We start from the raw sequence: 15387 nt of genomic DNA, 5'->3' as shown, positions 1-15387 counted from the left end.
GTCTCCAAAAGTAACAAGACCTCCGTCTTTAAATGGTAGTGTAGTAAAAAATGATTTATCTTCGGTCATGTATCTGGAACATCCACTATCAAGGTACCACTTTCCTTTTTTAGCTTTGGACTTAAGGCAAACCTATAAGATGACAATCAAGTGTTGGTTTTTAGTACCCATAGTTTCTTGGGTCCTTCTTGGTTAGTTTTGTTAGATCTCTTAATAATTCAAATCTTTTTAATTCCCATGTTCATATTCTTTTTGAATGGACAATAAGATATATAATGGTCTTTCTTTCTACAATAATGACAAGTAATATGAGAGTGTGTCATGAGAGGTGCCTTTTCAAAAATTGTATTGAGATTTTTTTGTTTTTAAAGCAGTTTTCTCATTAGAGATGGTGTCAAAATCATTTTTCAAAACAATTTTTTATTTCTTTAATTCTTCTACATTACTAGATAAAGATGCAACAGATTTTTTTAACACATTATTTTTAGCACAAACTTTTCTAAATTCATCTTGTAGTTCATGGAATGTACTTTCAAGTTATTCATAAAGAGTAGTTACCTCATCTTGAGTAGAGTCTTCATCTTCAAAAGCCATGAAACACAAGTTGGCTACTTCATTTTCAATTTCATCACTTGAGCTTTCATCTTCACTTTCTCCCTAAGCTGCTACCATGGCCTTCTTGTTTCTTTTGTAGTCTTTTTCATGATTTTTTCAATTTTGGACAATCCATCTTCATATGTCCAGGATTTTTGCCCTCATAGCAAATAATAGGTTCTTTCTTGTTATCTTTGTTGTACTCCTTTTTTAAAGATCTTCTTCCTCTATAATTGTTTTTCTTGAAGTGCTTTTTGAGATTTCTACTAAACATGGCATAACTTTCATCCTCACTGGAGTTTTCATGTTCTTCTTCATTTGATGATGCTTTGAATGCAATTTCACTTTTCTTTTTATTTTCAATATCCTCATGTCCTTTCTTGGTGATCTCATGAGTCATAAAGGAACCCATAAGCTCATCAAATCTAAGTGTGGAGAGATCTTTAGCTTCTATAATGGCGGTGACCTTTGCTTCCAAATTCTTTGGTAAACACCTAAGAATTTTTCTTACCAACTCACTGTTAGTATAAATTTTGCCAAGAGATTTCAAAGAGTTTACAATTTCAGTAAATTTACTAAACATACTTGAAATAGATTCATCAGAGTTCATTTTAAAAAATTCATAACTATGAACAAGCATATCAATACGAGATTCCTTCACTTGATTTGTTCCATCATACGTTACCTCTAGTTTGTCCCAAATTTCTTTTGTCGAATCATAACTTCAAATTCTATTATACTCCTTAGAGTCTAATCTACAAACTATGATGAGTTTCACTTTAGCATTAGCTTGCAATAATTTGTTATCCCTCTCATTACATTCATCTTCTGTTTTAGGTACACTAATATTGTTTACTAATTTGGTAAGAATTTTTGGACCTTTAGTGACAATAATCCACATAGCATAATCAGTGGCTTGAAGATATAGGGTTATCTTATCTTCCCAATGACTATAGTTGTTTCCATCAAATAGTGGTGGCCTATTGGTGGCTTGTCCTTCAGTAGTGCTAGCTAAGGTTGCCATAGATTGAAACTCTCAGATGGTTAAATCTAAAATAAGAGTCTAGGTTTTAATACCAATTGTTACCCAAAAGACAACTTAAGAGGGGGGTGAATTAGGTTTTTACAATTAAAATTAATAATATCCTAATAAAAATTATGACTAACACAATAGATAAATATAATTAATGAAATAAAAATAATTAAAACAAGTGTCTTAAAAACAACGCCAGTTAATGATTTTAACACAGTAAAAATGTGAAATATATCTATGACAATTTAAAAAAAAAAAAAAAAAGAGATAAGGGAGAGAGAGGCAAACAAATTTATAGTGGTTCGGCTTCAACTTGGCCAACGTCCACTCCTCAAGTTTCACTTAAGATTTTTCACTACGCTCTAGCTTCATAGGGTGCTAGCAACATTTTCATAGATAGAGCAATCCTCCACAGATTTTACATAGACTTTCTAAGTCAAGAACACTGAGGCTTGGTTTGGCAAGTCCAAAATAATCCAAAAAACTAAAAAGTTACACAAAAAGTAAAAAAGTCATTACTATTAACAAATTAAAAATATTAAAAAAATATTTTATATATTTTTATAATACAAAAGTTTGATGGATACTGTCAGCCGTACTTGTGAAGCAAGAAGGCCATTATACACTTTTTGGGGCCAAAAAAAAAAAAATACATATGTAAAGCCACAAAGTTTGATTCAAACATTGGGCCCTTGGGGGCCCACTAAGGGTTCTGTTTTGAAAATCCGAACCATTCAATATGTAAAAATCATCGAGTAATATATGTTTGTAAAAAATCACATTGATCGGATATCGTTAACTATATGATCAAATTAGTTTTGTATAAACAAAACGGATGGTGTGATAGTTAACTGTTAAAAAAACTAATCCGATCATATAGCTATCGATATCCGATCAACGTGATTTTTTACAAACATATAATACTCGACGATTTGTACATATTGAACGATTCAGATTATTAAAATATGACCCATGATGGCCTCCACGAACTGACCATCACTGTCCAAAAACTTTGCCCCGAAGGAGGCAATTGTTTTCGGTGTAAGACATCCTGGGCAGCAGGCAGCCATACAACCACTCAACTTTCTTTCACTATACACTTGATTTATACAATTTTTTATTACACATTTTTTCGTAAAAAGATAAAAAGTTAACCCAAATATCTTTTTTTTTTTCCTCAACTTTTTATTCTAAAAAGTCAAAAAGTACACTTATTTAGGACACCCCAAACAACTCCTAAGTGTATTACACTCTTACAAGGTTGAAAAGAATGGGTTTTTGCTTTCACAAAAAACTACAAGAATTATCTCTCAAAGATAGATATAAAAATGAGACTCTAGTTTTTTTGTAATCTTCACACAGGAAAGATGGGCTTAATGTTATACGACTTAATGTATAATTTCTAAGAGAGGATGTAAACAAAAATTGAAGAACACTTCTCAGAGAATTATTCAGAGAATAGATGTGAGTGATTATAGATCAAAGAATATTTTTTGATTTTTTTTTTTTTTTGGTAACTTGTTTACATTAGAGGCTTTGGGATATATAATGAAACTTATAACCGTTTATAGCTATTGTATTCATTTGAATTTATAGCCGTTGTATTCATTTGAATATCTTTCACTCCATCATTACTAATTTGAATATCTACAATTCCATCATTACTAATTTGAATATCTTCCACTTGAACCTTGTGAACCTTTTGAACTGCTGTTGTGTTGGGCTGTTTGAACATCTGTTTTTTGCTGTTTGAACTCCTGATTTAATCAAATATTAAATACATTCTAACAACATTTAGGATAAAGGTTTAGGTGAAAGATAATGGGACAAAACAAATTTTGATTCTATTTTTCTCTTTCAAATAAATTAAAACATAATTAAATAAATCATCAAAATAAATTTTGATTCTATTTTTCTTTTCCAAATAAATTAAAGCATAATTAAATAAATCATCAAAATAAATTGTGATTCTATTTTTCTCTTCCAAATAAATTAAAACATAATTAAATAAATCATCAAAATAAATTGTGATTATATTTTTCTCTTCCAAATAAATTAAAACATAATTAAACAAATCATCAAAATAAATAAGTCTAACAAGAATGAACATAAATTTTTGAAATAGAGTCTAAATAATGATCAATGTCAAAAAATAAACAATAAGTCCCAATAATTTCAATTGAGATTTTAACACAATCGGTCTGAAAGTAATCGTGCGCCGAATTAAAAAAATATGAATAGCCATTTTCTTTCTTATGAGATTGAAAATCTTGAACAGACTCATTTTCTTTGAGTGGCGATTTCTTTATATCCTTTTTTTTTATAAGGATTGTCCCTTTCTTTTTGGCTCCTTAAATTAAAAGATCAATAAATGATATCTCAATTACTTAAGTTTTGTCTCTTCTTAAATAAACATACTAGCCAATATAAATGACCCATACTGAAGAGATAAATAATTCAAAATAAATTGCACGAAAACAAACTCATTCACAAATATTCTTAAATTCTTTAATTGTACAGTCAAATTAGACAATTCAATAACATACTCATACATCTCATACATACCATCAAATTTTATGATGATAAATGTAACCATAAGTGTCCCAGCAAAACACTTATTAGCAGTTTATAAACGTTCTTTCACATTATTTAACATTATCAATTGAAGGAAGTTAAAACTTAATATTTGTTATAATCATTTGCATAAAAACATAAACTTTATTTGTTCGATCATTTTATACTTTATGCAAAGTTTTTTCTTTCTTATATACTACTTAAATCATAATAGTAGTAAATTTCTTAAATAGTAACACTAAGTCAAAATTCAAGACATCAAGATGAAACTGAGCTTATTTTATTCTTTTTGAGAAATCTTTTTTCATTTAAAATCGAAACAAACAAAGTATACAAATATAGCGAAATAAAACTTTAATCAATAATTTATGCTCACAACATTAATGCTAAAAGTAATCAATAATTGACAATTAATCAAGATAAATACATGTCTAAACAATCCCAAATAGTATTACTGTGATCTACCTTTGGGATAATCTAATGGTATACTATTTAACAATTATGACGATTCCCTTTCACCAATGGGACTAGTTGATAAAATATTCATAATTAAGTAGGTCCGTTATCTTTGGATATTCATTCCAATAAATATCCATCAACTATCCTATTTTAATTCAACAATTACTTAGAAGTGGTGTACCTTTGGGCCAACCTAATATCTTTGTAATTAAATAATTGTGATTTGCAAAGTCATTATTTTTTAATACTTGGGAAGAGTTTTAAATTTCAATTATTTTATTTGATATTTATGTGTCATTCCGATTAGATTACTTTGGCAACTACCAATCGTATCATAATTTAAATTTCAAATCACAATAAAAATTTTGCATGGACATTATTGAATAAATAATAGTTTATTCACAATTATTTATCGTCATAATCATAATGCATATTATTAAATCACAAGAATAATATTAAGATAATAAATATTAATACAATTCATATTCTATGTCACATAAAAATATATACTTTTGTACCTTATCAAACCACCTATAAAAATCAAGCTTATACATAATGGTGATAATAACATCATACTGAAATAATTTTTTAGAAGTTACAGTTAGATCCATAAATAACAATAAGCTTAGTACTATAAAGATTACAATAACACTTTAATGTGCCTCAAAGTAAAATTTGATAATATAAAATTCAACAAAACATGAATAATAATGATTCATTATGTAATACGAATATCTTTAGGCATTACTAAATCAAACAATACAGTGGTCATTATCCACTAAACTTTTTCTCATAATAAAAAATAATTAAATCATTCATAGTGTTCAATTATCAAAATATTAAAACATTCGGTTTATCATTAAAGAGCTAGCACTCATTAAATAAATATTATTTATACAATATGCAATCCAATTTAAAATAAGAACATAAGAGTTGGATATTAAATTTCATATCATGTTTAGCAAATTGAAAATTTTTTATCGAGGCAATCATAATTGTAATCAAAATTAATTAATATTTACTTAATCAGAAAATCATAATGTTCTGAAACATGGCTCTGATACTACATGTAAATAATTTTATGGTGTCACGCATATAACAACCTTCATAATCCAAAATCGTGAACCATCATGATTTTCACAAATAATAACTTAATGCAGAAAATAAATAACATACCCGAATAAGTTATGCGAAACCTTCAAGTGACCCAAAATTGTTTAAACATAAATCTAAAAATAATATTAGTTGAAAAAGGGTTTCTCTCTCTTGACCCTCTTTAGAATACATTGAATTCAGAATAATTGATGGATAATCTGAATGTCCTTTTATAGGTAGAGAGAGAACTAGTTTCCTTATTCAACAATGATTACACTTTCCTATCAAAGTAGGATACTTCGAAAATACTCTTATTTATTTACCAATTAATTGTAAATAAAAAAAAATATAAAATCATAATGCTGCCAAACACTACAACAATTAACACTTTTGCCGACCAAAAAATTGGTCGCTAAAAGCCCATTTTTGGTCGGCAAAAGTTATCCGCGACCAATTTTTTTGGTCACTACTTTGGTCACCAATTGAGGGTCGGCAAAAGTAATTCGCGACCAAAATTTTGGTTGGTCGAGAAAAGTAGGATTTGCCGACTAAATTTTTGGTCGCTAAATATATCATTACCGCGACTAATTCATTTAGTCACTAAAACACTTTGGTCGCGAAAAGTGATATTTTCCCGACCAAATATCTTAGTCGCCAATTGACACATTTCGCGACCAAAAAGTTTGGTCGCCAATTGTGACATTCCACGACAAAAAAATTTTGGTCGCCAATTGTCACATTCCGCGACCAAATTGTTTGGTCGCCAATTGTCACATTCCGCGACCAAAAGAAATGTTTGCGCAACTAAAACTTTAGTCGGCAATAGACCTATTCGCGACCAAATCCTTTGGTTGCCAAAATTAAAAATTTTAACGACTAATTATTTAGTCGCCAAATGTGCTTGGTGATTCACCGACTACTTTATTTAGTCGGCAAAAGTATAACCTATTTTTCCCGACTAATCAATTGGTTGCCAAAACTAGAAAAACAAAACCAAAACCAAATTTTGGTCGCCAACATCCATCAAAATAAACCTATAATTTATAATAATCCATCCAATTTATTCAATATAATCTGTAATTTGCAAAAATCATTCAAACCAACAAATAAATTGAATCATGAACATTCAACAAAATACATATATCAATCATTTCTGAGCCTATTTAATTAAAATTAGCAACTATTATAAGTTTTCATCCACAAATAATTCCAAACTACATATTTCAGAAAGGTTGACAATATGAAGACTAATTCATGAAAGGTTGACAATATTTCATGAAAGGTTGACAATATGAATTGATCCATAGTCTTCAATTGATCCATAGTTTTCTTTCAGACATCCAGTCTTCAACATTGAATTTTTCTTCAATTTTTAAAGCTCATCACTGGAATTGCTTTTGCTATTACTATGCTCATCACTGGAATTTTGGCACTAGAACTTCCTCCTTATCTTCATTTGTACTGGTCTGCTCTCCCCTGTTAAACAACACCATTAGTTCCATTTCTCTGCAAGCTGAGAAAATACTCACAAAAATACATGATACTTTTCTCCAAGACACTGGACAACCAATAAAAGGGTAATTTTTGACAATTTTTTTGGTGCATGTCCGACTGAATATGTATCTTTATGTACTAGTGTCCTATGTCAGATACACTTTTTGTCGGTCAATTTATTTCAAGTATATATTCTTTTTGTTCAATTGCGAATAAAACCAGAGAAAATCAAATCAACAAGACATGGCTTGGTAATATTGTCAACATCCACTACAGATAGAGATCAAATCCAACTTCAAATGAATAATGATTAGGAGAGGCTCTCAACCTCTCTGGCAAAGCTCTCCAATATGGATGTCACTAGCATAGTTCACATGTAGTCTTATACAAATATAATTTTTTATAATACATTGGGTCATATATATAAGAGAAAACAAAATAAATTTCTTTATCCTTCAGTTAAAAATGGTCTTTCTATGGTAATTTAATAAACACAATGGAAAACGTTTAAGGCCCACAAAAAACTTCCCATAATTTGATCCATAATGATGTGACATAATACATGTTAATTTTTGAGTTGTCATATACTCAATTGTGCAAGGCCTACTTCTCTTGCCACATCATTGTAGGTAAATTTAAGAATCCAAATTGTGGGTCTCGAGCATAAAGCAAAATAGCAACGCAAAAATAAGATTCCGCACAACAATTCTTCTCTTGAAATTAGGAATGCCATTGGGTAAAGCTTTCATAGTTTTCAAATCCACTTCTCAACGGAAGCCAGTTTGTTAACTAACACTTTTGTTTAAAGACAACCGATGATATAAAAAATGGTCTCTATTGTTTGATTTAAATATCCAACACTAATAGTTTGATTATTCTGTTTCTTTTTTAATCTTCTTCGATCAAAATAGTTTTCCTCACTTGGCTTTTTATAATTGTTTGTCCATTCAACTACACAATTCTACAATGGTCATTTAGTAACCAGAAAGAAGACGAATCCATTTCTTTGATTTCTTTAGTGGAATGATAAAGGAAAACCGTGGCAGCCTACGTAGAAATATCCACGTCAAAACACTAAGTAATTGTGTAGGGAGCTATGGCATAATTTTTGCACAAACTTCCTTCTCAAAATCATGACATATGTGTCAATTATTAATTATTTTGTGGGCAAGTATGACCATCAACGTGTGAACCATGAAAAATAAGAGCCAAGCAGAAAATTCTTACATTGAGCACTGTTTGGAAGCACCCCTGATGTTTTTAGATAGTTGTTTCACTGGTCTATAATTAATGGACATATTCCGAATAAATTTAAGCTGCATTTTCCATTAATCGAAATGTTAGAAGATTGTCAACAGCAGATCATAACCCAACTAATATATGGAAGAGAACACATTTAGTGAGCCTCTAGAGTAAATTCAACATAAATTTTTTAACAAAATAAATAAATAAATAAATAATAACAACATAAGAATAATTACCGAGACTTAAAAAGAAAAGGAAAAGTGAAAACTATTGAAAGTAAAAGACAAAGACAAGCTGCAGAATCAAAAGACCAAAATAGAGAGGATAATGAAACCACTAAACATAGCTTTCAGTTCACTGACTCATCAGCCCAGAAGTATAACTTGCCAGCATAAGAAGTCAAAGATGGAACCATCATTTAGCAAATCAAGTAGGTCATAAGGAATCTTGCATCATCAACCAAATGATACAAGGAATCTTGCATTTCAACCAAAAATTAATAAGACAACTTTGACGAAAAATGGATAGAAAAATTAGAATAGGCCTAATCTCAAGTGCCAAAATGAAGGAGAAGATGACATTAGAGAATCTAGGGGAGAAATACATCACTGCTCGAAGTTGCATAACATTAAAACATTACCAATAGTAGTTCTGTCAGCTACTTTTGATGTCTACAAATATAAGGCTTTATCTAGAAAGTTCTAAGACCAAAAATCAAACGGGAGAAAAAAAAAGGTTTAATTGGTGGTAAGCTCAAGAAACAAATGCCTTTGAATATTTGACAGGTTGTGTCAACAATTTGCAAGTAAAATTCCAATAAATAGGATAGGATACCAGTATAAACAAAGTGTAAGCCTACGTATAAAAGGGATAGATTTAAACAAATGGGTTAAAGAGAACAAGGAAACACTAAAAGTTACAAAAATGAGGCAAAAAGAATAAGGTGGGAGGGTTAATTTTGTTCAATAAGGTGTGAGGTTTACTGCATCAGTAGAACCAGCAAAGTATTTCAAGTTTAAGGCTCTATAAGTCAGGCTTTGGAAGCGATGAGGAAAACCCTCATGAATTTTTTTTAACAGGAGATGTGGCCCTGAAAGCAGAGTTTGAAGGAGTTGAATTTGATTGCATAAAAATAGTGCTCTTAAAAATTCTCTGTTTTAGCTGAAATCGAATTTATCTTTTACAATATCTAATTCAATCACTTTCAACATAGAAATGAAAAATATGCATTACTACCTGTTCAGTGAACAATTACTTTATGACTTATATTAGAGCATCTCCAATGGTCAAAGCCAAAATGGCTTGCTACAGTGCACTAAAACCAGTTTTTGGCTACATCACTCCAATGGATACTTGCCATTTTGGCACAAGTATTAGCCAAATTCAACTATTCTGTGTTTAAGTCACGGAAATTGGGATGATTTTAACCCAACCCAATCAAATCCAACCTTTGGCAGCAAGATGGCTTTCCCAAACCTTGAGCCAAATTTGGCTTAGGGTTTGGCTTTGCCATTTTTTAGCTAGAGCAATGGCACACTATTGGAGCACCAATTTTGTGAAGCCTAGCCATTTTTTGCCTTTGGCATGACCAACGGCACAACTATTGGAGATGCTGTCATACCTAGCATTTAGAAACTTGTAGAAAAAGGCCCAATAGTGGTAGGCCTCAAGTTATTGCTAATTTCGTAATGTCTAACTATAAGAGATTTGGAAGCGTTTTAAGTCAAATAAGACAAGAAAAATGACCTCCTAATCACAAATCACAAATAAACAAAGTACACGAAAGCAACATAAATATGACTAGCATGTAAAGCTAACCTGATCACCATCTTTGATCCCAAAGTTTCGAATATAATCCGTGTCATTGATAAGCTTCTGACCTTCATAGCACAAACAGAAGTGTCCCTATACATGTGACCTACCCACATCAAGTTCAAAGGTGGTATAATTAGTGGTGTAAAGCCAGAAAAATTTCCAGATAAAAGCATTATTTTTAGAAAAATCAATGAGTAGTATTTGGATGTCCCATATCTTGATTGAATTTGTTCTCCCCCCATATAATAAGAAACCAAATATTACTAAAATCCTAATTCAACTATATTTCCAATTGAATCTTTACCCATTACTACCATGGCTTTGGTCACCTAGCAGAGTGTGAGTGTTGAATCTTTTTATTAAGCCCAATTATCAGGTAAGCTTCCCATAATTTTACACAAAGACTGGCTCAAAATTTATTCTAATAGGAAAAAAGTTAGATATTGATGTTCTTATTATAACAATAACAAAAGAACAAAGAGAGGAAAAATACCCAATATAATGACGAAGTTGACTTTTGTTGGCTATATCGTAGAATACCATATACGTCTATAATACCAGGAGGAAACACTAGATCAGTTGCAGCTCTTACAACAACCCATGCCACTGAATTCACGATTGATTTAATAAGTCAGATTGTTCACTTCTGTTCTCCTGCATGAAATGAACAGAGACATTTTTATCATGATAAAAATCCTCTTTCTTCTTCTTCACTAATATAAGATGCCGGTCCTCCTAAGGGATGTTTGGTTTACTCAAATGTTTGGTGATCTAGATCAAGTTGATCTGGCAAAGGAGAATTTTTTTAACAGTCACAACAATACAATAATGCCCAGAAACTAAAATTAACAAGCAGCATTGTTAGGCATCATTTGTTGAATTGTGCGCGCACAGGCATGAAAAGCACCAGCAATCAATGCATTTTCTACAATGAAAAATGATACAATAAGCAATTTGAATAATTTGTGAGGGGAAATCCTCAACCAGAGTTAACAGCATATATGCCCATTCAAAATCATTTTTTAAACCCCCAACCAAAAAGAAAAAAATAAAAAAACAGAACAGAAGAAGACAACATGCCAAATGGAAAAACAAAACTCTTCACAACCTTATTTTGCCTACACTTCTAAACTCTTCACAACCCTACTTAGGTTTACTTTCTACCTGACGAATACGATCCATCTTGGAAGCATCATATATTGCTAACTGTGTTTCATGGGATACCAGCAAGCGGATTTGATCAGAGTGAAACAACACTCGAGTGTCAAGATTAGGAGCCTTCCCAGCAGGCAGTTGTATTGGAACTGATTTCCTCTTTTCCCATGTATCAATGCTCCAAATACAAAGCTGCAAATAAGGTTGCTATATTAGTACAAATTCAGCCAGAATTGTCTTAAAACCATGAATGCCCAGTGCCGGCCCCTAATGGGCAGGAAAAGAGGAAAAACAAGGATGTGACAAGCTGATTGAGATCGAGAAATCTATGGATAAAATGAGGTAACAATTCAAGATAATGTAGGTTTCCCTATGTTTCAGGTTTTACATAAGATCAACTTGTATGTCCATGTGCTGAGTCAAGTTCAAATTCTTTGTCCTTCAAAGCAGATACTGTATTTAGAAAAAGCAACAGTACAGAGAAGGCTGCTTTTCCAAGTGATGATAGTTGAATGACAAGGCATTACATGTTTACCATTTACTCTACACCCCCAACAAAAAACCTTCTCATACAATTTAAAATAAAATAAAACAAAACATTACGGGGAAAAAAGAAAAGAAGAACGAAAAACATGAAGTGCAAATTACCTGAGCATCAGCTCCTGATGAAACCAATATATTAAGATTGGTGGAAAAAGCTAAGCCAGTTATGCGCTTTTGGTGACCTTTCAGTTTTGATTTTACCTATAGGCAAAGTATATCACATCGATTATAATTATGTAAGCAGTAAGAATATATGGAGGCACTGAAATAATGATAGGAAGCAAATTACCTCATCCACCCTAACATTGTATATGTGCATAGTGGAATCTTCCATTCCAATGGCTAAGATGTTGTTATCTTGAGGATGAAATGCCAGGAAGGTTGAAGCAGGCGGAGGTGGCATAAACGTTGTCATTACCTACATTTCAAAATAAATCCCATATTTAATCCTTTCATAATTCAAGTCTTTGATGAAACGAGCAACCAATTCATGCAGAGACATACCTTGAATGTCATCATATTGAATAGCGAAACCTTTCCACCACAAGCAGACATTACATAAGAGTCATTCTTTGATAGTGCTATGCATGGCACTGCTTTCTCAAGGTTGACACCTGTGACATCATTTGTCATAAGAAGACCACTGTTTGGTTGCCATTGTTGTGGAACAACATTGGCAGTGGCCTTTAAACCCTCACTGACTTCAGAAACCTCTTCTTTAGAATACCCACAAATTAAAAAAAGGAAACAGGAAACATGCAAGTACCAACTTTTTATTACCTTTCCATTTGGATTTTGTTCACTGCGGACCCACTTCCACAACTTCTGAATACCATTAGATCCAAGTGCTAAAACACCAACACCAGAATTTGTATAGAGTAGTCGAGCAACCTGGGTGTACATGTGTCCGTCAAGCATCATTTGGTAGATTAATATTATTATTGCCACAACAATAAGAAGTAAAAATTACTTGGACATACCTTGTTGGCTGCATCTGTGCTGTCTGGCATGGCAACCAGCCGGCATTGAGCAGGGTCTATGATTTCAGTCAATTGCCAGGGTTGCTTGTTTTTTTCAGTAACGTCATCCAAAGTTCTTGGTTTTTCCATGCTTCTAGCCATATCAACTCCATTCTAGAGGGAAAAGAAATCAACATAAAATCAGTTCCTTGCCAGCTAGGAACTTCCTATGCTGTTGCAGTACATCTTTCCAGAATAAACAAACACGATATTGTACATTATATAAATAAAAAAAAACAAAAACAAAAACAAAAGGGAAACTACATGCAGGTTGGAGAAGGGGGAAAAAAATTATCAACATATGGGGGGTGCAAGTGTGGCTGTAGTGAAATGCAAATGAGAGGCTGCAGGGTGCAAGTGTTGGAATTTTTTTCCCCTTCTCACACCTACATGTAGTTCTCCCAAAAACAAAAACAAAAATCTTAGTCATTTTTAGAATCACTCTATTTTGGTCATTATTTAAGTTCAACTCCATGAGAACATGCTCATCATCTGACAAACGTATTTACAATTAAATAAGAGTTTCAACCAAAACGCTTTGAACGTACTGTTGAATCGGAGATTGAATCGGAAATTGAGTGAATGCTCAATTCAAATTGTGATTCACTACAACTCATTGTGATTCAATTCTGTTTTTGTTTTTGTTTGGATAATGCATGAAACAATGTTGTTTTCACCTAGAGAGAGAGAGAGAGAGCAACTAGTTATATTAATATAAGTGGATATATATATACATATATTTTAGTTATACTAACATTTATTTCATTTTATATACTATGCATGTAATGTACATTCATATACACACATATATGAAATTATATATTACATTAAGTATGATTTGCGACTAGATATGATTTACTATTCGCTATTTTAGAAAATTGATTCACAATTCCATTCATGAAAGAATACTATGAGTATTTACTAATTAGGCTGAAGATGGTGCTCCCTAACATTTCAAGTTAACAGGTTTTTTCCAAAAAAATCCTGTAGCCCTTGCTAGATGTACTCTGATCAATCTTAGAAGCACTATACCCACATATTCTGACAGTCGTCTTTGGTATAAAATAAACCAGCCTAAGCTTTGTTCCTCATGCCACCCAACTCAAAACTCAAAAAATTAAAAACACACAAAAACCACACACACGGAAAAGAAAAACAAGTAATTGGCACTGAAGTATTTTAATTTCCATGTTCTTTTATCAAGCATTGAGTTTGATACTGATAAAAATGAACTCCATGCAAGAGAGCAGAATTCAAACCTCGAGCAGTTGGTAAACATGGCCAGGTAACTAATCAATAATGTGTCGTTGTATTCCTGCAAACAGAAGTGATGGGATCAAACATATGATCAGAAGTCGGCTGAATCAGCAGTTAAGTACAATACCTCTAAATGACAAATACGGTAAATCATATTAAAAATAACCTAATAAATTCCCCACCCTCCCTCTCTCCTCCACCCAAATACAATTAAAAATAAATAAACTTAAAGAAAACCAATTCCATTAGCAGAGTTCTCTAGCCATTTGGAAGAGGATAAACTAACTAAACCAAACACATAAAAATGATTAGTTAATGCACTAAAGAAATAATAACTTTTTATTGGCCAAGGAGTTGAAAACACTGACCATCAAGAAATCATCTTGAAATTTCTCTGATTCAATGGCTGGTAATCTCCTCAAGAGACTAGAAACTTGTCTAAGCAAGTCAGATTGTTCACTTTAAATCAATTTGTTTGCAGTATAAAAATAACTAGAAAGCCAAATAGTACCTTCCCCTCATAATATCCTTATGGCAGGAAATTTGCGAAACTAATTTCCTAAACCCACCAAATACCTTTCAGCAAGAACATTAAAAATATATTTAGACAATATTTTCCTATGGTGTACTTTTTCAGCAAGAACATAACAATGTATGCAAAAATAGGTGTAGATACAAACTCACCAGAGAAAGAGGCTACAAGATCTCGAGGATTCAAAACTAATTTCCTGCATTGAAACCTAGAGCGAGAGAGAGAGTAAATTAGGGTTTGATAAGAAGAGAGATCAATAATAGAATAGAAGGATGGGTAGTGTATGTGCCTGGAGGATGCGGTAATCGCAGATATCGGCGATCTTGTCGTAGGATTTGGAAGCCATTGCGTCGCTGTTGATCACTCACGACGGTTAGATCTCGACCTAGGATTCAAATCTGATTTAGATTTCGACGATCTTCTCGGATCCGACAGAGGCACCAGTGGAGGAGGAAGAGGAGAAGGAGGGGGATCATCGACGGCGGTGGGTGTTTAGGAGAGAGAGAGAGAGAGAGAGAGAGAGAGAGAGAGAGGCACCAACGGAGGACGGAGGAGGATCATCGACAGCAGTG

General features: G+C 32.2%; 1 protein-coding gene across 4 annotated transcripts; it reads right to left on the bottom strand.

Annotated features, from left to right (window-relative positions):
* Positions 1–7042: 7042 nt before the first annotated feature.
* On the bottom strand, positions 7043–15046 carry LOC114257772 (topless-related protein 3-like). Of its 4 annotated transcripts, none has more exons than XM_082897404.1 (12): positions 14968–15046; positions 14286–14341; positions 12988–13140; positions 12788–12898; positions 12512–12691; positions 12297–12425; positions 12113–12208; positions 11474–11656; positions 10803–10963; positions 10313–10412; positions 8477–8565; positions 7043–7231 (listed from the first exon to the last, which is right to left on the bottom strand). In XM_082897404.1, the coding sequence occupies exons 3-9, from the start codon at positions 13126–13128 to the stop codon at positions 10922–10924; spliced, it is 882 nt and encodes a 293-aa protein (XP_082753530.1). In that variant the 5' UTR covers positions 13129–13140; positions 14286–14341; positions 14968–15046; the 3' UTR covers positions 7043–7231; positions 8477–8565; positions 10313–10412; positions 10803–10921. The 4 variants fall into 4 exon arrangements, with proteins under 4 accessions (XP_082753530.1, XP_082753540.1, XP_082753535.1 ...); XM_082897414.1 differs by lacking the exon at positions 14968–15046 and adding an exon at positions 14652–14800; XM_082897409.1 differs by lacking the exon at positions 8477–8565.
* Positions 15047–15387: the final 341 nt, after the last annotated feature.

Source organism: Camellia sinensis, chromosome 1 (assembly GCF_055761805.1).
Source record: "Camellia sinensis isolate YWXY chromosome 1, ASM5576180v1, whole genome shotgun sequence".
NCBI classification, from domain to species: Eukaryota; Viridiplantae; Streptophyta; class Magnoliopsida; order Ericales; family Theaceae; genus Camellia; species Camellia sinensis.
The sequence above is the reverse complement of the archived record's forward strand: the minus strand, read 5'-3'. Positions and strand labels throughout refer to the sequence as shown.